The following is a 23,859-nucleotide window of genomic DNA, read 5'->3' on the forward strand; positions in this document are numbered from 1 at the left end:
TAAAGTGGCAAAAGTCAAGACCGTCCAAAGTGCAGGATTCAATGAAGCTAATTAAGTCACAGTGACTTTAAAAGGAAGAAATATTCTACAGATATCTGGTGGTCTCTCTGAAGCTGCCTGGTGGAATTTCTCATTAACTATTTTGAATTTAACCCCATTGGTTTCTCCAGATGTCAGTCAAATGAAACAACTGATACCTTAGAGTCCACTTGGCCTTGTGTGTCGTTGACAAGGCCATATGCCATCACCATAAAGCTTGGAGACAAACGTCCCTAAAGTTAGACAGGAATTCCTTCTCACCAAAGTGAAGATTCTCATAGTAGTAGTTGTAGTGATTGTCATCGTTGTCCTAGTAGCATGTACTAAGAGCCCATTTAGTGTAGTGCACATAACTAGGCATTTGGAAAGTACAGAATAAAGAAGTGGACACCTTCCCTGACCACAAGGAGTTTACGTTCCAATAGGGGGATATGGACATAGGAAATGACACTAAAAATGCAATATAGATGTTCAGAAGAGAGGAAACGGTGCTCTGGAATAACCACAGAACTATGCTTGTGGCTTCTTTTTCAGGAACGAGCCCCCATAATGACTGTAGTTCAAAAATGAATCGCTCTCTAAGATTACCGAGATTATGTACTGATTCAGGTTTAGCATAGCATAGTATTGTATTTGATTTCACCATGCTACTCACTTATGCAGTCCACTCTCATTTTCTCATTGCATTGGTGCTTCTCAGTTCTGGCTTCTTTGAATCTGCTGATTCATCAGACCACCTCTGACAGCCAAAACTACTGACCGACTTTGGCATCATCTTCCATCTTGTCAGCCTCATCCTGCTGACCCTTCAGCATACAAGTGAATAATATCCCATACATCTTGGCTTCTTCAACCTACCTCCTTATGCTGTTAAATCTGGCCGTGCCTTCACCATAACCATTAAATCAATCAGTCAATGGTATTTCCCGAGCGCTTACTTTGAGCAGAGAACTGTACTAACCTCAGAGTCGGTAGACATGTTTCCTGCCTATAAAGAGCTTCTGCGTGGACTTTAAGAGAAGCAGCATGGTGTAGTGGATAGAGCATAGGCCTGGGAGTAAGAAGGTCATGGGTTCTAATCCTGGCTCTGCCACTTGTCTGCTGTGTGACCTTGGGCAAGTCACTTTACCTCTCTGGGCCTCAGGTACCTCATCTGTAAAGTGGGGATTGAGACTTTAAGCCCACATGGGACAGGGACTGTGTATCCACCCCAGTACGTAGTATACCACTTGGCACAAAATAGTCACTTAAAAAATACCACAATTGTTGTTATTATTATTATTGTCATTATTGTTAAATTCTATCCCTTTTTCTCTAGTGGTTAGACCCATATGTCCACGTTATCTCTTTTCTGACAGGAGTTTGGTCCTTGCATCATATGCTGATAATAGGTACCTAAGTAATCTGTAAACCACAAGTGCAAATGTCTTCATTTTATCATTCAGTTGATATGTAATGCTACCACTGTTCCTATGTACGGGATGAGAGGTTATGGACCTTCCCCTGTTAAACTAGGCTTGAGTATTATTTACGATCCTTTAATTCCTTGTTTCCAGTCACAAATCTTTTCCCAACTCCGGGAACAACTGCCCTCCTACAACCTTCGCCCATCATCTCCACTGGAGATGATGGCAGACCTTGGGCTGCACTGCCACTGAACACGATGGCCTGAGTAGTGAGTTATGAGAAATTTACCATGCCTAAGATTTGTAAGCACCCTCTTCACAATGTTCCCTGTTCTTCCTTAGAGTCTTATACTAGAAACCTGCCTTGCTGTTTAATCAGCCACTCACAAAGTCTCTTCGGTTGACTGACAATGGATATTCTGACGGCCTCAAACAAATCTGTTCTGGGGAGCTGCCCATAGTATAAAGCTCCATATATAACCACACATTCCATACTTACACCCTTGAATGGAGAGCATTCTCAAACATACGATTAAACTTGAATGGCATAACCAAAATGACTTAACAAGGAGCATCACACATGCAGGAAAAGTCACAAATAAACCCAAGGGTTTACAGTGTGCCTCCACTTATTAGCAGGGTGTCCATTAACACATACAGGTGGCCCCTTATGAACTCTTTCAGACAACTTTAATCTTGTTTTTTTCCACCAGTCATCTTCTATAAAGTACCTGTTCATTCATTCATTCATTCAATCGTATTTATTGAGCACTTACTGTGTGCAGAGCACTGTACTAAGTACTTGGGAAGTACAAGTTGGCAACATATAGAGGCGGTCCCTACCCAACAATGGGCTCACAGTCTAGAAGGGGGAGACAGACAACAAAACAAAACATGTGGATAGGTGTCAAGTTGTCAGAACAAATAGAAATAAGGCTAGATGCACATCATTAACAAAATAAATAGAATAGTAAATATGTACAAGTAAAATAAATAGAGTAATAAGTCTGTACAAACATATATACAGGTGCTGTGGGGAGGGGAAGGAGGTAGGGCGGAGGGGATGGGGAGGAGGAGAGGATAAGGGGCCTCAGTCTGGGAAGGCTTTTTGGAGGAGGTGAGCTCTCAGAAGTGCTTTGAAGGGAGGAAGAGAGCTGTTCAATGTCGTTGTCTGTTTAGCTTTGCTTCAATTTAGATAGGCTATTGATGTTGTCTTGCAGTTCATGCTCCCAGATTGAATGTTATCAGGTTGAGTGCTGTGTGGACACCTCAGCCTGACCTTGATGTTCACACAATGTTTGTTTTGTCAGCCATGGTGATCAATGATCCCTGGCGGATCCACTATTTTAAGGTTCACACATTAGTTGTAGAATCATGTGTTTCAGCAGTGTCCAGAAGAAGCTTACTCTCCATCTCTCAAACCCCTAACCTTGGCATTATCCTTGACTCCTCTCATTCAATCCATATATTCAGTATAGTGTTTCTCTTTCTTTCTCTCTCTATCTCTCTCTCTCTCACACACACAAACGTATCTTCATGTGTTTAACTGTCTTTATATTTGAATTTTTTTCTTTTCATGATTGCGAAGACTGATGATTGACCTATAGTGCCTTGTACTCTAAGTCTACAGTTCCTCTAGACTGTAAGCTCATCCCCTTCTAGACTGTAAGCTCATTATAGGCAGATAATGTGTCCATTTATTATTCTACTGTACTTTCCCAAGCACTTAGTACAGTGTTCTGCACACAGTAAGTGTTCAATAAACTCGATTGAATGAATGAATGAATTGCACTTAAGTATGATTAAAGACAAACCACTTAATTTCTCTGTGCCTCAGTTACCTCATCTGTAAAATGGAGATTAAGACTGAGAGCCCCATGTGGGACAATCCAATTACCTTGTATCTACCCCAGTGCTTGGAACAGTACTTAGCACATAGTAAGTGCTTAACAAATACCATAATTATCATCAGTATTATTGCATTTATTATTTGCAGCACATGGCTGTATTTTTTAATGTTTTTGAGAATCACAATCTTCCTGAAGACTTTCGTCAAAATCCCTCCCATCATCAAATGACCACATTCCAAGCTGATTTTTCAGCCCCCGTTTTCTCCCTGTCGTTTATAGCTGTGTCTCTGCAGCATCTGACCATTGGTTTTAAGGCACTTAGTTCTTTTTGTCCAACTTCTGCTCTCTCCCTGCTCATGGTCCCTGAATGTCAGCTCCTTATTCTCCAATTTCTTGGCCAGTTCTTATTGGAATGTCCATTCCCCCCACCCAACCCAACCCAAGAGGTAATCTGGCTAGGAGAAGGTTTCATCCAATTAAACAGTAGAAAGGGGACCAGAAAAGTCACATATCTCTGACTCTGATCAGTGGAACTATATATCTATAACTTCTTACTGACATTAACAACCTTATCATTATGGATAGGTGAATATCAGTAGGACTCAAAAGAGGCAATCCTCATTTAGCCCCCAAATGACTGTTGGGCACCTGAACATTGACTTATCTGCTTCCTTCTCTGTGAATACCCAAGTATCTCTTTGGCCTAGACCTCCAATATGACCTGAAATCTTGCATCATCTCTTCCTTTCCGGGACATGTCTATTAGAATGCCCCTGCAGCACCTCAAACTAGACATGCCTAAAACAGAATTCCTCATCTTTCCCTCTAAATCTATCTCTCTTCCCAAATTTTCCACCTCCATCAGTGTAACACTAATTACCTTCTTTGCCCTAGACACCTGCAACCTCGTTATCATCCTTGACTTCTGAGTTTCAACTTTCTCATTCAGTCTATGGCCAAATCCTATCTCTTATTTCTGTATACACCCCCTTCTTCACTATCCAAACTGCAACAACCCTGGTACAATCTCTGAGTTTGCCAAAGGCAGACCATCATTCGCCTCCTTGCTAGTCTCCTTTCTCCAAACTCTCTTAGATCCAATCTATACCATATGCAGCTGCACAGATCATTTTCTTGTCACTCAGCTCACATCTCTCCTTTCCTTAAAACCCTAGGAAGGCTTCCTAAGTCCACATCAAACAAAAGCGCTTCACAATTGGCTTCAAGACTCCATAATTTACCACACCTTACATACCTGCTCTCTTTACTTGGTGTTCCCCATTTCCTCTCTGGTGCTCATTCACACTGTGTTCCTGGCTTGGAATTCCCTCCCTTTCCAAAATTGAAAGACTACAGCTCTCCCCAAATTCAAAGCCTTTCTAAAATCCCACTTCCTCCAACAAGTCTTCACTGATTAATTTCTCAGCACCCTAAACCATATAAACTCATGGGTCAATTCTAACAACATATGAATTTAAGCCCATTCTCAGCATTCTTATATATGTATTTGTTAAATTGTACATTCAGTTATTTATTTCAACTACTCCTGTAAATATTTTTATACAGTTATACTGGAATTCAGACTCCTGTTTCCTCATCTATACAATGGGGATTAGATACCTGCTCTCCTTCTTCCTTAGTCTGTCCGATTTGATATAGTGTAGCTACCCCAGTGCTTAGCACTGTGCTTGGCATATAGTATGTGCTTAAGAAATGCCATAATTCCCCCTCTAGACTGTAAGTTCACTGTAAACAAGGAATGTTTCTACCAACTCTTGATTTTGTACTCTGCCAAATGCTCAGTACAATGCTCTGCACACAATAAGCACTCAATAAATACGACTGACATATCATTTTTTTTTTACCATATGTCTAGGGCATCTAGTCTATTTGGAAAGAAGCCAGGCAAGGAGAGAAGATGTAGACATTATGCATAAATCCTCATACTTTGTCAATATCAAGATTAGTATGCCTGACAAGGAGCTATTCTATGCATCCTCTCTACAGAGTATTTTAAGAATCATTTTTCCAAATTTGTTCTGCTTGTTTTCGCTTTGGGTGTGCACATTATGTGGCCAGAGAATAAGCTGTCTTCTTGGGGCTCTAAAATAACTGAATAACGTGTGTCACTTTTAATTAGAAAAGAGACCCTTTGCCTTTTCCCTCCTTTACTTCTTCCCCTCCCCCTGGATCCCCAAGGAAACAGGGCATTGTATTTTTACCAAAGGAAACAGCCTGGGCTTGGAGGTCAAAGTACCTAGATTTTAATCCTGGCTCTCTCACCTGCCTGATATGTGATTTGGGGCAAGTCACTTAACTTCTCTGAATCTCAGTTTCATCCATAAAATCGAGATTAAACCTTCCTCCCTACTATGTAAACTATGAGCCCCATGTGGGACGGGGACTGGGTCCAACTTGATTATCGTAGATCTATCCCAGCACTTAGTACAGTACTTGGAATATAGTAAATGCCTAATAAATTCCAATATCATCATTATTATCACTTTCATTATTATTATTAATACTGATGACACAGAAATAAAAATGAAAAGGTGACAGGATGAATCCTGCAGATTAAAGTCATAGGCAGCAGCAGCAGCAGCAGTCTGTAATCAATCAATGGTATTTATTGAGCACCTGCTGTGTGCAGAGTACTTTACTAAATGCTTAGGAGAGTACACTAGGGGTAAAAGACATGAATCGCCACTCAAAATTCTCAAGATGCTATTTCCCCTTGAGCTCTGTTTCTGGAGATCTGAGTGAACGCAGATTACACCCTGAGAAAGGAATGTTCCTGCAAGAGAGCTCTGGATTGGCAGTGCCAGCTCTTCAAGCTTACCCAGTAGGTGGTAAGCATACGGGATTTCTTATCATAGGAAGCTGTGCAAGACATAATAATAACACTTCAAGAGAGGATGGGATAAATGAATATATTAGTGGTCCCTGATGGGTTACTAGAGAGAAAGTCAAGGGATGTAGAGGAAAAAAGTTAGGGTTGTTATTTCCCACTGTTGGGTAGGGACTGTCTCTATATGTTGCCAACTTGTACTTCCCAAGCGCTTAGTACAGTGCTCTGCACACAGTAAGTGCTCAATAAATAAGATTGATTAATTGATTGATTTAGTACAAACGTCAATCCAGGAGGTGGTTTGCAATTATTGGCAAATCTTCTGGCTTATATTCATTCATTCATTCATTCAATCGTATTTATTGAGGACTTACTGTGTGCAGAGCACTGTACTAAACACTTGGAAAGTACAAATTGGCAACATATAGAGATGGAGGCCCAAGTCATCTGTTCTTGAATGACAGACTGTCCCAAGGACTTTAGAAAATGCTCAAAGTCAGTTGAGATGGAAGAGTTTCTCAGTAGTATGGAAGTGGATTTTAACACATGCATCTAGGTCTCTAGTTGCATGTTCTGGAATGGTTATGAAGAATAAATTGAAAAGTCCAAGCCCAATTCACCCACCTGTATTAGTCCCCTGGCTACTGGGAATAAATCAGATGGGACGCTCTTGGCTCTGACCTGACCAGTCATGCTATCATGAAGCAATTTCAGAACCTTTAGTCTTATTGTTATGGGCTGATGATGAGTACAAATCAAACTGAACTAATGTATCAAACTGCACCTGGGAAGCCAGGCACACAACCAAAAATTTATATTGGCATCTTAGAGCTAAACATTATCATAGAATTCTGTTGTCTGAGCAACAAACTGACCACTGATGCAATGATAAAAAAGAAAGCAGAAGACTGGATCAAGAAGGCAAGGAGATGCTCTGGAAAGCTGATGAATGGAGTGTAGTGGCAATGTGATATTAGGCGTAAGGCATAACTGAAGTTCTAGAGAGCCATAGTGTCATGTACTGCTTCTCTATGGCTGTAAGCCCTGGATCCCATCCAAATGCTACATTCAACTCGAGCAGTTCCATCAGTGTCACTTAAGAGTTGCACTCAAATAGTTGGGCAGGATCAAAAAACAATGACGTTCTGGAATGAAGTCATTCTCCTAACATGGAAACTGAGTTCACCTCAATACAGCTATGCTGACTAGGCCACAGGACGAGAATGGACAATGGCAGGGTCCCCAAGCAGCTGTTGTAGGGTGAGCTGAAATTGGGAATCCAAGAGCAAGAAGGGCAGAAGAAACATTTTAAGGATATAGTAAAACAAAGCTACAGACTAGGCCTAGGAATCCCAGAAGAAAATGGATAGACCAGCTCTGTGTACTGCAATCTCTTTTGGAGAAGGTGCACTGAAAGGCTCAAAAGTTAAGTGGCAAAAGCAAAAATGTGCATGCACCCCCCCCCCCCCACACACACACACATGAACACACACTCATATACACAGACAAGTTCTTCCTTAAGACAGATAGCAAGTAGGACAACTACCACACCATTCCTCCAGGCGCTTTGTATTAGTATCAGAGACAAAATACTTGACTGCAGATACCATTGGCATGCCCCAGAACTGGCACTGATTAAGATTTTTGTGTTTTTCTAAACAGTGGCCTCTCAGTGGTGTGGACCCCTGACTAAGATAATGCACGTCACTAAAAGTTGTAACCTAATTGTAATTCCTTCATGCCCAGGGTTATCTCCAGTGCCAGTGTTGGGGCAAAGATTCCCTGAGAATTGCCCAGTGATCTCCAAGTCCTGGATGTCACTGGGGCCTCCTGTTGCAGGCCTGGTTTTATGCCCCAACCCCACCTCTTCCATCCCTCACTGGGAGTGTACAATCCCTCTGTGCAACCAAACACAGAGCCAGATTTTACTATCTTTAAGGTGGAACATTTGGGGAGCACACTCCTTAATTGTGTGCTGGCCTAAGATCTTCTGATGGGGTACAATCTGTTTCCAAGGAGATTATTTCATCTTTTATTTTCATTTCTAGTTGGTCATTGCATTGCATGTTTACCAGTGCCATGGGATCCTTAATGCCTTCAGTATCAAATTTGGATTGGTGGAGTAGGAGAGTTCCTCTAGCAATGTAGCCTCCAAGCTGGGGTGAATATTCTGGCATCCCTTTCTTATTTTTGGCTTAAACGAATGCCCTTCTGGAATAGATATGAACGGGCTACCTACTGAGAAACCCAAACTCTTCTAGATAAACACCTAAATAAGTAAAACTCAATCCTTCTTAGGAAAAAGTAAGTCAAGGAGTCAGAATTGTACTGTCACTGCTTTATTTTCTGCCAGGTGACTGATAGAAACAGCAAATACTATTCCAATTCAGTGGGAGGTAGTTACTCTCCCAACCGCAGGAGACTCCATTACCACTGCTGTGGGATTCCACTTTTTTCAGATGAGTTATTTCATGCAGTTGAAAATTATGCCGCTGGATACAGGCTACATCTTTGTGGTTCACCTGCCCCTGCAGAAGGTCATGGTGCAGAATGATCCACTCACTCTGAGGCCTGTCTCTAACAGGGCAGCTCCAGGGGAGGTGCAGAAACATAATCTCAAATATCTCACAACTAGTGACTAATCCAGTGGCAGGACCAGAGGATTCTGAGGTTAGAGGGGTTTGGATTTAGAGGTGAAAAGGCTGGACTCTTGGGCAATAATGATCCCTATACATGTAGAATAATGACCCCAAACTAGCGTAGGTATGGTCTTGTGAGTTTCAGTTTAGCTTTTTTAGGTTGGGGGAAAAAAGCCTTTCTTTTCTATCATAGACAGGAGCTTCGCAGGTCAAGAACTCTGACACACGTAAAGATGCAGCACCTAGCCCACTCGGTGCTTAATAAAGTCAAATAATAATAGTAATAATGGCAGCAGAACCTGAAACAACAACTTGCTTATTAATTAGGGGTGAACTGTGTAGGGCATTTCACATTAAAAGTTCTCGACTGTGAGCCCGCTGTTGGGTAGGGACCATCTCTATATGTTGCCAACTTGTACTTCCCAAGCACTTAGTACAGTGCTCTGCACACAGTAAGTGCTCAATAAATACGATTGAATGAATTAAAATACATAAAAGATTCAGAGGGGCCCATGTCGACAGCACATTCGTAAGGCCCAAAGTGACAAAGGTCAATGACTGGACACTACGCAAATACAGTAGTTCCAAAATCAGAGAGGCAGCGTGCCTAATGGATACAGCACGTGTTTGGGAGTCAGAAGGACCTGGGTTCCAATCCCAATTCCAGCACTTGTCTGCTGTGTGATCTTGGGAAATCACTTGACTTTTGGGCTTCAGTTACCTCATCTATAAAGTGGGGATAAGCCCCATGTGCAATATGGATTTTATCCAACCTGATTAGTTTGTATCTACCCCAGTGCTTAGAACAGTGCTGGACACATAGTAAGCGCTTAACAAATACCATCATCATCGTCGCATCTGAACCAATCACAGACCCCCAGAAATTTGTTCCCCAGCACCTGTGTAAAAGGAAATCTTGTCCTGTCCAATGTGATTCAGAATAGCCAGCTGACACAAAGGCCAGCGGCAAACAAACTCCATTTACCTCCTTTCCGATTAGTTTTTAAAGACCAGTGAAATTGAGAGATTTGATCTTGATAAGCTGTCCAGTTTACCCTGTACCCTAAACTCATTATGCAGAAAATAATAATAATAATAATGGTGGTATTTGTTAAGCGCTTACTATGTGCCAAACACTGTTCTAAGCGCTGGGGGGATACAAGGTGATCAAGGTTGTCCCACTTGGGGCTCACAGTCTTCATTCCCATTTTACAGATGAGGGAACTGAGGCCCAGAGAAGTGAAGTGACTTGCCCAAGGTCACACAGCTGACAAGTGGTGGAGCCGGGATTCGAACTCATGACCTCCGACTCCCAAGCCCGAGCTCCTTCCACTGAGCCACACTGCTTCTCTAACAAAGAGGCTCCACATTTGTCTTCATATAAATGGAGAAAGAACCAAGCTTTCAGAACAACAGCATGCTGACTGGATTTAAAATGAGCTTTCAGGTATGTTCCAAATCCATCGAAATAACAGGGCCTTTAGTTCATTCAAACAAAATTCTTATGCATGATTCTTATTTGGGACGAATATGGACAAATTCACCCGAATCTTTTCAGTTTTGAAGCCGAAATAAATTCAAATCTTAAACGAGCAGAACAAATTTGTTTTGGTAACGTAGAGTGGTTCTGTTTAAGACGTAAAGACTGTTGATAAATGGCTGGTGTGGTCAGTTGGCAGTTGTCTGGATCTAAACAATGTTTTAATTAGGCACAAAGGTAATAAACAAGCCCAAACTATGCATAAGTGTACACACAGGCTGAGAAAATTTGTCTGCCCCTAATGTCATCTATAAGGAAGAATTCTAGATTGGGTAGAGAGACGTGCTGGAAATCATAGTCATTCCGTTATCTTTATATGCATGAGACTGTAGCTTTTTAAAGTCTCATTTTCTCTGTAATAATTGTCTGTTTTTAAAAAGCTATCAGCAGGTGCACCTCATTTCAAGAGCCTCTTGTCCTTCATAATACAATATGCATCACAATTGCATAGAAAGAAATAAAAAGCAGAAAAACATAAGCAGGGACGGTTCAATTAAATGCAACATAATCTCTGCAGCACAAAAGTGGTTCTGCCATGGAAATCAGGTTCTAATGAGAGAAAAAAGGAACCTATTTCCACATATTTTTAATTATATAGAATTTCCTCAAACATGCTTTTTCATAATATATTCCATTAAGTTAACATCATATTTGAAGAAAAAGCATTTTCCGATTTCATTTTAAGCCTGATTTTGAGCAATTACAGTGTCATTGTTCCATGGTAGAAAGGTTGAATTCATTTACTGTGTGGTTATGCTAGTTATGATTGATGTCTCTTCTCCAAATGATAAACCAATCACCCCAATGATGTAATGTCATTTTAAGAGTGCTATAATCACATTTCTCTCAAACTAGAAGCTCTGATGAGTTCTAATAAAGATTTATGGTAGATTAAAGGCCTTCATAAGATCAACAATGGATTGCTCATTTGATGAGAGATTTGATTAGGTAATTTTTTTTATTTTAGGAATATGAGTTTACTAAATATATTAGAGCTGGCTATTGAGAAGGCAACGGAGCTCCAGAAGTGGCTATACACCTTGCTCAGAAATATTCATCTTAACCAGCTCTGGAGAGAGCTCTGAGAGAATGAAGGTGTTGAGGTCGCAACAGCACCCACTCTCCCACTGCATTAGAGCACCATCTTCTGCGACAAGAGCAATTGCATTGGGTCGCGTTACTCACGTCACCCCACATTACTCATTCAATCATATTACTCCTAAACTGGTCACACCTAGAACAGGCTCTAGGGAAGAGGCAGGATGCAAGGGGCACATCTCCAGTCTTGAAGACAGAATCCAGCTCCCAAACCATAGAATCATGGGTATTTTGTTTTTGCTGAACTCATTTCCTCTGTAATGTTCCAGTGGAACCTCTTTAACATCTCAATCTTGTCCTCCCACATTAGACAATTCCTTGGAATTGATCTATAATAATAATAATAACGACATTCATTAAGCGCTTACTATGTGCAAAGCACTGTTCTAAGTGCTGGGGAGGTTACAAGGTGATCAGGTCGTCCGACAGGGGGCTCACAGTCTTAATCCCCATTTTACAGATGAGGGAACTGAGGCACAGAGAAGTGAAGTGACTTGCCCAAAGTCACACAGCTGACAAGTGGCAGAGTTGGAATTTGAACCCATGACCTCTGACTCCAAAGCCCGGGCTCTTTCCACTGAGCCATGCTGCTTTGAGCCCACTGTTGGGTAGGGACTGTCTCTATATGTTGCCAACTTGTACTTCCCAAGCGCTTAGTACAGTGCTCTGCACACAGTAAGCACTCAATAAATACGATTGTTTGATTGATTGATTCTCAGGGTCTGCCTATTAGGGTGGAAATGAGCACGAGATCTACTCCCATGGAACCCTTCTAAGAAAATGCACCTGGGGCAGAGAGCCAATCCATTCAGGAATGTGCATCACTTAGCTAAGAGTTTGTTAAAGGCTATGCTGTATTCCAGAAGTGACTTGTTTTCTGCAGCCTCACACTGGGGGGCTCAAAATTAATTAAGAGAAGCACCATGGGATACTGGAAAAAAGCATGGGACTGGGAGCCTGGAGATCTAGCTTCTAGTCCCAGCTTCACCACTAACCTGCCAGGTGACCATGGGCAAGTCACTTAACTTCTCAATGCCTCAATTTCCTCATCCAGAGCTGTCCTCTCCTGCTTTACATGGGGAACCCATCATGGGCCAGGGACTGTATATGATCTGATTATCCTGTATTTAGTCCAGCCCTTAGCACAGTGCGTTGCACACAGTAAGTGTTTAACAAATACCGAAATTATCATTTTTCGTAATGACACTTAATAATTGTTATTAGTAATTAATAACCATAATGCTAATAATAATACTTTGTTTTGAGGACCTGGATTGGATAATACAATAGGCTTGTATTATATTATATTATATCATATCATATTATATATTATTCCTTCTGACTCTTTTTTTTTTTTTTACCCTTGAACACAAGATGTCTCGACAGAGAGAGCCTGTCTAGACTGACCTATCTCTGTGGGCTCAGGAATCTCAGACACAATCAGTCCCTCTAGACAGAGCCTAGGGATTAGGGTTATCAAAAATATCACTGTGATCCAGGTTAAGTGTCAAATAGCCAGTTTTTTCTACCAATTTCCCCGGGGTCTTTCTGTGACAGAATTCTTTCCTAATCAAGATCTAAGCCACCTAGGTGGGCTCCACCTTCCTGGAAATAGGTAAGAAACCCGAAGTACAACTATAATAGATGTCACACTCTCCAGTATCTGTACTGGAGGTGCACTGATCAATCAATCAGTCAAATTTCTTAATACTAGTAATGATAATTGTGGTATTTGTTAAGCGCTTACTATGTGCCAGGCACTGTACTAAGCGCTTGAGTGAGGTAGATATAAGCTAATCAGGTTGGGCACAGTCCCTGTCCCGCACAGGGCTCACACTTTCAATCCCTCTTTTACAGATGAGGTAACTGAGGCACAGAGAAGTGAAGTGACTCGCTCAAGGTCACAAAGCAGACTAGTGGCAGAGCTGGGATTAGAACCCAGGTCCTCCTAACTCCCAGGCCCATGTTCTATCCATGCAGAGTGCTTACTGTGTGCAGACCACTGTACTTAAGCTTTGGGAGAGGACAACATAACAGAATTGGTTGACACATTCCCCCCACAACAAGCTTACTGATAGGTTTCATATGCTTTAAATCAACAACAACAAAAAATGAGTATTCAAAGGAAATGAAGTAATTAGCATCTGATATTCTCTGACTTGAAAAAAATTACACATATTTCCCCTATTTTTATCCTTTTTTTCTCATTGTCAAAACTCAGTCACCATGGTACTTTAAAATCAACACGCGTACACAAAGGATTACCCAACCAAGCTTCATGCATTCACTATTTCCTTACCACTGCTGGATGCTTGCTGTGGCCCTGAGCATGCTCTGAGTAGATATGAGTTAGGGGAGAACTCTTCATCGGGGTTGGTGTCCATGATTTGATGAGAGGTGTTGCTGTCTAGCAATGGCATCTGGCAGCTAACAGGTGGAGGATTATGGGAGCTAGGCAGCTGGGCAGATGGGAGAAGGCTAGACGAGGATGTGGGTGGAATGGGACGACCTGAGAAAGAGGACAGAGGGATCAGAGGTCAGCAATGAATGTAATGATATAATATTATACAAAACATTATCAAATTGGTGAGCAAAACACAGGTTAGAATTCAGAATACTGCTAAACATAGTGCCCATAAACGCCATTGCGGAGCCAATTCCCCTGTGCACGTTCATCTGAAAAAAAGTGTTCAGCAGTAAGAAAACATGGTCTGAGTGGTCAATTATAGAGTTCTATACTGAAAAGTCCAGTTTTCAGCAGATTTGTCCCCTTCTTGGTGTGGTTACATCACTAGGTGCTTTCTCATCCAGTAATTTTATTTTCAGCACCCAGATTCCCTCCCCTCCGGCTCCTGCTACTGAGTTCCAAAGCTGTTAGGGTGCAGGTCTGGGATAACATGGTGTCCTGTGGGTCTCATTATCTGGTATCTGTGAGGGTTTTTGGTGGCTTCGGTAGACACAGCTCTTCTGGTGAGAGAACAGATACTTTTTCTCCTGCCCGGGTGAGGAGAGCGAGGACCACATAATAAGTATGGATGAAATTAGGCCTGGGCTTAAGAGTCTTCAATAGTGTCATCACCAATGCATCTTTTCTATAAGGTTGTTCTTCTGAAACATACGTGCTCCACGGTCAACACCCACGGAAAGAAGTGACCCTTCAGTCACAGAGAAGACCTCCCTGGGGTAGGCTCTCTGAAATCAATCAATCAATCAATCAATCGTATTTATTGAGCGATTACTGTGTGCAGAGCACTGTACTAAGCGCTTGGGAAGTACAAGTTGGCAACATATAGAGACAGTCCCTACCCAACAGTGGGCTCACAGTCTAAAAGGGGGAGACGGAGAACAAAACCAAACATACTAACAAAATAAATAGAATAGATATGTACAAGTAAAATAAATAAATAAATAGAGTACTAAATATGTACAAACATATATACATATATACAGGCAGATTTCTGAAAGGCAGGAATGGTTGCTGCCCCCCAGTCCCAGGGTAGGTTTTGTTGTTGTTGTCTTATGCTGTTGTCATGTCCGACATAACAACGCCATGGACACATCTCTCCTAGAATGCTCCACTTCCATCTGCAATTGTTCTGGTAGTGGATCCACAGAGTTTTCTTGTTAAAAATACAGAAGTAGTTTACCATTGCCTCCTTCTGTGCAGCAAATGAGTCTCTGCCCTCGACTCTCTCCCATGCTGCTGCTGCCCAGCACAGGTGAGTTTGGACTTGTAGCAGATTGCCTACCACTTACTTAGTCACTGCCCAAGCTAGTAATAGAGTGGATATGTCTCTGCTTGACTCTTCCTCCTGTAGTCGAGACTGGTAGAGTACTGGAAACTCTCCATGTGTGACCCTGAGAGGGTAGTCTAGGGTTACTCTCCTCTTATTCCAAAGCATTTTTGGTTTCAATTTTCATATAGCTGACTTCCTCCTGGAGCCAAATTATGTCAGAAGATCATAGCAGTTTTGACTGCAAATCTCAAAAAAAAATTCACTCATTTAGGTATTTATTTGTTTTGGAATCTCTATAAAGCCGTCATCCATTGCAGCAATCTCTAGGCTCATATCCAACCGAAGAGGGAATAAAAGCCATTATTGTTTCAAACATCTGGGCAGTGACAAAGCTGATGGAGATTACTCTGTCCCCTACCGACCTCTCTCAGGATCATTTCAGAATCTTCCTTGACACTCAGTGATTATGAACTCTTTTTTTCCCCCCTAGGCTGAAGGGGCATAGCTTCAATTTTGGGTCATTTCATGGGGAAAAAGGTAATTTCAAAGAGCTACACTGTAATGTCCTGCAGATGTTGTAATGTCCTGCAGTTTTGTTCTAGGAGTAATAGTCAGAATCATTACTACTAATAGTCCAAATTGTAGTGCAAAGCAGAGGCATGACATCTACTCTGCCCACCAGGAGCTTACACTTTAATATAACTAATTTATATGCCCTTAAAAAGATGTGGAAATGAAGCTTTTTTAAATGAACTAATATTTACAAAACAAATATTCAAAAAAATGTAAAACAATGTGTTGCTTCAGCTCTAAGGTGGACAAAGAATGTACTTTTGCACAGAAAACCAAAGGGCATCATCACTGTCATCGAATACATTTTCCGAGCAGTTACAGTTAAAAACTATATCAAATGCTTGCGAGTACATCAGACACATGATACATAATCATGACACATGACCTCCAGGAGCTCATAATCTCCAGGAATTCTCTCCATTTAGATCATAGACAATAATGATTTACAAATAGTGGGAATAAAAGGAAGAACAGGGATATAATATGAACTACTATGAATATTTCATGATGAAATCTCTTCATGATTACTTCAAGGTCTTCAAAAAACAGTACTGCAGGGTTGCTACTAAATTACTTGGAAAGGCTTGTTTGTGAGACTGAGGAAAAGGTGGATAGGAGAGGACTCAATTCTGAGCCCAACCTTGACCAAGACATTTTCTGTTACTTAAAAATGAATTCTAACATGAACATTTTGAGTCCATTTAAATGCCATTCTTTTCTGCAGTCTATGGAGTTGTTCACAGAAACATTACCAACCTCTCCTTCACTGCCACTAAAATCAAATAGAGCACTGGGGAGGCAGAGCCACTAAAACAGTGCTGAAATAGAGGCAACATCTACTTGACAGTGCTATATGGTCAGAATCTGATTTAACTTCATTCAAAAGACCATAAAGTTCATTCTATTGGGATTTAACAGACTTGAAGTTGTAGAACAGGGATGGCTGGAAGCCAATTTTAAAAATTCTTCTAGGTGACTGAGGTGGAACTGAAGTACAAGTACAATTTTCGAAGAGCCTGATATGATCATTGCTGTGAAATTGTTCTTTACATGAACTTTTTTAAATTTTGTGAAGAATGAATTCACTTTGTAGAGTACAGACAGAATTGCTTTTTAATTTATACAATACAAGCACTGCAAGTGCAGTTATAACGCAATTAAAACACCCAGTGAACCGGAGGCACCAAGCAAAACATTGTCACAGGGAAGTGTGATTCCAGGGATTTCCCCGCTACTCAATTTCAGAAAATAGCACGTTTGCAAACTCTTGATTTCTGCTCTATGGAACCTTCTGTTAATTGGGATATTTCTCAGTCAACAGATCCATCCCTCCAAAAATGTTTTCAGGTACTGAACTTGCTATGATTCTGTTCAATTATGCTCATTCTTTTCCCATGACTATACCAACTGACAGACCATCTGCCTAGATGTAAACAAATTCCAAAATATAGTGGCAAAAGCTGGAATTTATTATATGGTCTTTGGTCTAAAGATCAAATACAATCAGTTCCTATTTCTTGGAAAATTGCTTGGGCTAGAATGACTCTCAATATGCTCATAAGAGTTCTGATGCTTCCCAGGACAGTGCCAGCATTAAAATCAATGGCAACGAAAAAACCTATTGTGAACGTGCATTTCCCAAAGAGGAGGAGAGAATATGGCAAAAAATTCAATTAGAAGGAAATAAAGAAGAAACATAACCAAACTTGGTTTTCAATATGTAACATAAATGCTTGATTATCCCCCTGCCAAGTGCCATTTTAATACAAACTAGACCAATGGCTCTGTCAAAATGTGCTAGTCACAAGGAAGAACAGTGGCAGGCCAACGACTGGAGTGAGCCCACTTAGTAGGACTTGGAGGAGGAGATATCGGAAGTCTGTTGAAATCTTAGCCATGGTGAGCTCAGCTCTTTCAACTTCCCTATGACTCTCCTGCTGAGCCAGGAAGAGAGAACTGGTAGGGAACCAAAGGAAGGTCAGTGGAGCTGATTTCCCCTAGTTTCCCAAGACTGGGCCTCTTCCTGGCTTCTGCAGCTCCTTCCTTCAGCTTCACTATATTGACTTTCACCCTAGTTGGTGAGAAACACAGGAGGTTCTGACATGTATGCAAGAGTTTTGGATAAAACCAACATCTGTGTTGCATTAATAAGATAGAAAATAGCTCATTATCTGGATGTCGTCATTTTAAAGCCCAACTTCTCCACTTCCTTACATTTCAAGTTAGTGACTGGTCTTGGTGTTAGAGAAAATTCTGGCCTTTTCTGGCCCATGCTTAAAAACTTAAATTTCACCCCAGAAACTGACTCATGCATGATTAGTCTCTAGTTTGGATGGCAATCAAAATGCCAGAGAGTAAGATATTGAGTGCCAGTTTTCACAGGGTAGTACTTCTAGCCCTACATCATTTTGCTTCTTAAGTGGATCTGAATTCAGATTAAATATCTATACTACTCCTACTCTGTATGTTTTTTCATGAACTTGCACATTCCAATAAAACTATAGCTGCATTAAAACGGATATGAACTTACAAAAATTTCCATATTATCATGAAATGACTGAATTGTTCCAAACACCAAGGGAATTCAAATTTGTATGGAAGATATAATCAGTTATGTAGCTAAAGGCAAACAATCTGGATGATTGATGGATCATAGATATTCTCTAAGAGATAGGCATAAAGGTGCAACTAGATGTAGGAAAATGCACTTCAGTAGTCTCCTCAGTCCATAAAAATTAAAAGTGTCCATAAATGCATGAAGCAAGCAACCATAAATGCCAGCAACATACGAGGTTGAACCACAAGCTTTGCCTTAGAATACTCTGAGTTTATTTCTGGAGGTGAAAAAAGACATGTAAAGAAGGAGTAGTAATGGTATTTACTGAGTACCCCACAAATAGGCCCAAATATGTCTCTATCAATCCCACAGTCCCCTCCAGCTACTGCCCACCTTCCTCCTCCCTTTCTTATCCAAATGTGTGGAATAACTCATTTGCACCTACTGCATTACAGGCCTCTCCACCAACTCTCTTCTTTACTTATTAAAATCAGGTTTTTGACTCCTTCATTCCACTGGAACAGCACTCTCCATTATCTTTACAGACAAATCCAACGGGCTCTAACCTCCTAACTGTTTCTCAATTTCAACTTTCCTTCCTCCAAATCCCTATTCTTGCTCGTCCTCCTACTTGGAACTGTCTCCCTCCTAAATCCAATGCACTGTACACTGCACCCATACTCAATAGATACTATTATTTAGGAGTGTGGCCTAGTGGAAAGAGCATGGACCTAGCAGTGAGAGGATCTAGGTTCTTATTCTGGCTTTGCCACTTGCCTGCTGTGTAACTCTGGGCAAGTCACTTAATTTCTCTGAGCTTCAGTTTCCTCATCTGTAAAATGGAGATTTAAATCCAACTCCCTCCTACTCAGATGGTGAGTTCCACAAGGAACAAGGACTGTTTTCAACCTGATTATCTTGTATCTACCCTCAGGCTTAGGACAGGACTTGACACATAGTAAGAACTTAACAAATACCATTATTGTTATGATTATTATTACTACTACTACTAAATATAAGAATGGTAGTATGAGAATACCGAATGGTGTTTTTAGAGAAGCAGCATGGCTCAGCGGAAAGAGTCTGGGCTTGGGAGTCAGAGGTCATGGGTTCAAATTCCGGCTCCACCTCTTGTCAGCTCTGTGACTTTGGGCAAGTCACTTAACTTCTCTGTTCCTCAGTTACCTCATCTGTAAAATGGGGATTAAGATTGTGAGCTCCACATGGGACAAACTGATCACCTTGTATCCTCCCCAGTGTTTAGAACAGTGCTTTGGACATAGTAAGCGCTTAACAAATACCAAAATTATTATTATTATTGTTTAGTGCTTATTCTGTGCCAAGAACTAGTCTGTACTAAGCACTGCAGTAGATACAAGGCAATCAGGTCAGATACACTCCCTGTCCCTCATCAGACTGGCAGTCTAAATAGAAGGGAGAATAGGTATTGAATCCCCATTTTACAGATGAGGAAATTGAGGCACAGAAAATTAAGTGACTTGCCCGAGGCTGAATAGCAGGCAAGTGGCATAGCCCAGGAGAAGAACCTAGATCCTTTCACTCAAAGGTGTATACTCTTTCTACTGACCACATTACTTCTTCTTCCACTAACTCTAATACTACTACTGCAGTGCACTGTACTAAGTGCTTGGAAGATTCATCATAGGCACAAGACATACTCTTTGCCCAAATGGAGTTTATATCTAAGAGTAGAGACGGACTTAGAAATGCCAAATATGTATGTCTACAGTATGGAGTTGTACTTGGTCACCATCCTCTCAAAAAAAGAATGAGGAAAGAGTGTCTGATTTGGGAAATGGAAATGCATTGGTGTCTGTTGAGTTGGAGAAACTCTTCAAAAACAGCTCATCCATGTGAAAATGTGACCACTTCACTGCCACCAAGGTCAAGATGGCCCACTGAGAATTCCAAAACACAAGCAAAGTCACTTCACAAACCTCTAAAAGTTAAAGATTGGAGGGAAAATGCTGAAGAGAAAAGGGGAGGGGTGGATTCGGTATCTGGTGTGTTCTGTTTTTTATATTTTCCACTTTTCTCCTAGGGAGAGCTCCATATGCCCTTTCAGTAGAGAGGTTTCCTGTGAGGGCCATGGACACCCTCTTTCTCGAAAGGACTTTTTGAAGATCCCCACAGGAAAAAAGTCAGAGGAGCAGCTTTTCTTCTTCCTTTTATAAGACTCCAGACGGCTCAGGGCAGTGTGAGGGCCAAAATCATGAATATATCAAAGCTCCATGATACAGCACAAAATGGTCCAGCAGAGTGTATGGCAGTGGAAAATGGTGAGATGGAGGTTTACTCTTTTTTATGGTTCTACTTCTCCAATTCACATATACTCAGTGACCACAAACACAGTGCCTTTGGGGACATGCATATTTGAAAACATAAAAAATTCTCCTGGTGCCTTATGCAGGGCTGGGCCTGAGTTGATATGTTTGAGGCTTTTGCAGTTCATGGCACTCAGAAAAAGGAAATGTTTCAAATCTCAAAGCAGTTCTTTGTTCAAATTACTGGAAGGCAACAATTCTGGACTGCTCTAAAAGCCCAAGAAAATAGCATTAGCGGTATTAAATTGGAGGAAGATGGGGCAGAAAGTAAAGGAAGAGGAGAGATTTAGATTTGGATTCAGTGATGAACTTCCCAGCTGTAAACTCTAAACTGTAAACTCCTTAAGAGCAGGTGTCATGTCTATAAACTCTATTGTACTCTACTATCCCAAGCACTTAGTACGGTGCTCTGCACAGAGTAAGTGCTCAATAAATACAACTGATTGATTGATCTAGAGGAAGTGCCTCAGGGAGAAGCTAACAATTAGATAAATAGCTACCATAAGGCAACGGGATTAAAGAGAGATGGATGAGTGCTAAATACAGTGCTTTTTACCTTATAAGTGTTCAGTTAATATGTGCTGATGCTAATAGTATACCTGAGCAATGCCCCATCATGAAAAAGTCCATTTCTGCTTTCTTCAGGTCTGCCCTGTGAAAAGGAACCGCCCCTCTGCTCCTTGTTTAATAATTCTTTGTTTTTTTAAATTGCAGCAAGTTCAATGGAGTTTGGTCTTATTCTCTTGGATTACAGTAAAAGTTTTATGAATTATTTTCCCAAAGCACCAGAAAACAGTGGTCTTTGAATGAACAGGCAATGGATTATCATTTATGTTGTACTGCACGCCCCTGGCTGGCCTTCCTACCAGTGAAAAGGCTGTTCAATCTCCACCACAGCTGTCATTAGCTCTTCAGCTCTTAGAACCAGTTCACAACTCAAGCTGTAGCAGGGGCCCACAGCATTAACATTATATTTATTTTTTAACTTTCAGCACTGCTTACGCAGGCATGCAGGCAGCATGGCATTATGCTTCAGACCAAACTGATGTGCTTCTGTTGTACTTCCTAAACCCCAAAATTCCCTTTACCGTCAGTGTTGCCTGGTGACTGGACACTGATCCAATGAGGAGGAGAAACAGAAAAAGAGAGACTCCACCCAAACCAGTCTGGGAAGACATCAGTCAAGAGGTGGGTTCAAAGGAGGGCTTGCCAATATGGTAATTCAGTGACAAACCCCAAAAGAGAACTTAACTGAATTTAGGAAAATAGCAAATGGCACAAGACAATTCTGTTAATTCTAAGAAATCTTTTCTTGAAGGTAAAGGTGCTGGGAGTAAGGAGAATCTCCGTTCCTGGATCTTAAAAAACAAACACACAAACATCCATTCCAGATTATTTTAGGCTTTCACCTTTCTAGATCAGGGCTTAACCAGTTGATTTCTCAATACCCTTCTAGCTTGGAGATTTTATTACTCCATTACTCTAGCTCTATTAATTCTATTATCTGATAAAATTCATACAAAGGTCAGAAAGGACTGTATTTTGTCCTGGCAAAAGTGTCTTTGTCTATTTACAACCAGGCTTTCTGAGGCCTCATTCTTTACATCCCACCTAAGGAAGAATCCATTCCATTAACTTCTTAACCCTAATTAAAATTCATCTTGTTGGTCTGGGGCTGCAGGTCCAAAAAAGTAGGTATCAGAATTTTCTATGTGGATGTAAGAATATTTGGTAGAAGGAAACCCTTTCAGCACAGTGCTTTTGAATGATTCACTTAAAATGTTCACTGGAGGAAACAAGTGTAAATGTAGACAACCAGAGAAATTAAAAAAATCTGTAGGGAAGAGAACTTGCGAAAGGAGGATAAGGGGAGAATGAACTTCCTAGATATTACAGGTATGAAATCAAGACAATAATGGACACATTTAAAACAGGTTATCCATCTCCGTGATTGATAAATGATTGATGTGTGTACAAAGCAGCACAGCTTTTGGTTTAATGTGGGATAGAACAGAGTAAATCAGAACATATTGAGGGTATTTTGGATGATTCCCACTAGATTGTAAAATCCTTGAAGTCAGGGATTGTATCTACTTTAATGTATTCTCTCGAATGCTTACTACAGTGCTCTGCAAACAGCAAGAGCTCAATAAATACCATTAATTGATTAATTAATCCATGCCCACTGTCATAAGAGAGTTGGCTAAGGATCCTTTTCCATAAGACATTTAAAGAACAAATTGTCTAAAGCCTGCAAATTAACATGTACCAACAGAGAAATTTTGGCCAAATCCCTATTTCCATAAATAATACTCTCCTCTCCTTTTTATGAGACTGCTTGAAGATCTGCCGTGTGTCTTGGCTACAATTCAAAGCCAGACTAATGAAAGCACCTCCTCTGTCAGCAATGTTAATGTCACTTTAAAGAGTGTGAAATGTTGCTAAATGTGTCAGGAAACAATTAGATAACATAAGAGACATGTTTTCTCAGCACAGAGTGAAATATATTATGCAGGCAGCAGATAAACGCAAAGTTTTCAGAGGTACAGCACATTCAGCATAGTCTTTCTTTTATAATTGAGGAGAGAAATTGTCTGGCGAGGATAAGTCATGTTTCAATTCCTGGAAGAGGCAGAGAGTCATGATCTGTCTGTGCCTGTTTTATTTGAGTTGGGGGGATAGCAAGGCAACAAGAATGCAAATAATCCTTAGCTCCTGCTAAGTGTACACTCTCAGTCAATCAGTCATATTTACTGAATGCTTACTGTGTGCAGAGCACTGTACTAGGCACTAGGGAGAGTACGCAGTGTGGCTCAGTGGAAAGAGCACAGGCTTGGGAGTCAGAGGTCATGGGCTCTAATTCCGGCTCCACCACATGTCTGCTGTGTGACCTTGGGCAAGTCACTTTACTTCTCTGAGTCTCAGTTACCTCATCTGTAAAATGGGGATTAAAACTCTGAGCCCCACATGGGACAACCTGATGACCTTGTATTCCCCCCCGGCACTTAGAACAGTGCTTCCCACATAGTACACACTTAACAAATGCCATTATCATTATTATATTATTAAAACAGATTTGGTCGACATGTTCCCCACACACAAGGAGCTTACAGTTTAGAGGGGGAGCTTACAAGTCTAGTCCCCTGATCTGTCAGTGTCTCAGGCCCTGGAGGGTTAGAAAGTCAATACTGAAAGTGCTGGGAAGAGGAGAGCAGGGTTAATTAGGA

The 23,859-nt window shown here is 41.0% G+C and overlaps 1 protein-coding gene across 3 annotated transcripts in view; it reads right to left on the minus strand.

Moving 5' to 3' along the window:
- TENM2 (teneurin transmembrane protein 2) overlaps nt 1-23,859 on the minus strand; it is a 921,151-nt gene that overhangs the window by 342,267 nt on the left and 555,025 nt on the right. For all 3 annotated transcript variants that reach the window (XM_038772468.1, XM_038772467.1, XM_038772466.1), the window contains exon 3: nt 13,720-13,929. In XM_038772468.1, the coding sequence (XP_038628396.1) occupies nt 13,720-13,929 (210 nt within the window). The remainder of the gene's footprint in view (nt 1-13,719; nt 13,930-23,859) is intronic.

The sequence above is a fragment of the Tachyglossus aculeatus genome, chromosome X1 (assembly GCF_015852505.1).
Source record: "Tachyglossus aculeatus isolate mTacAcu1 chromosome X1, mTacAcu1.pri, whole genome shotgun sequence".
NCBI lineage: Eukaryota > Metazoa > Chordata > Mammalia > Monotremata > Tachyglossidae > Tachyglossus > Tachyglossus aculeatus.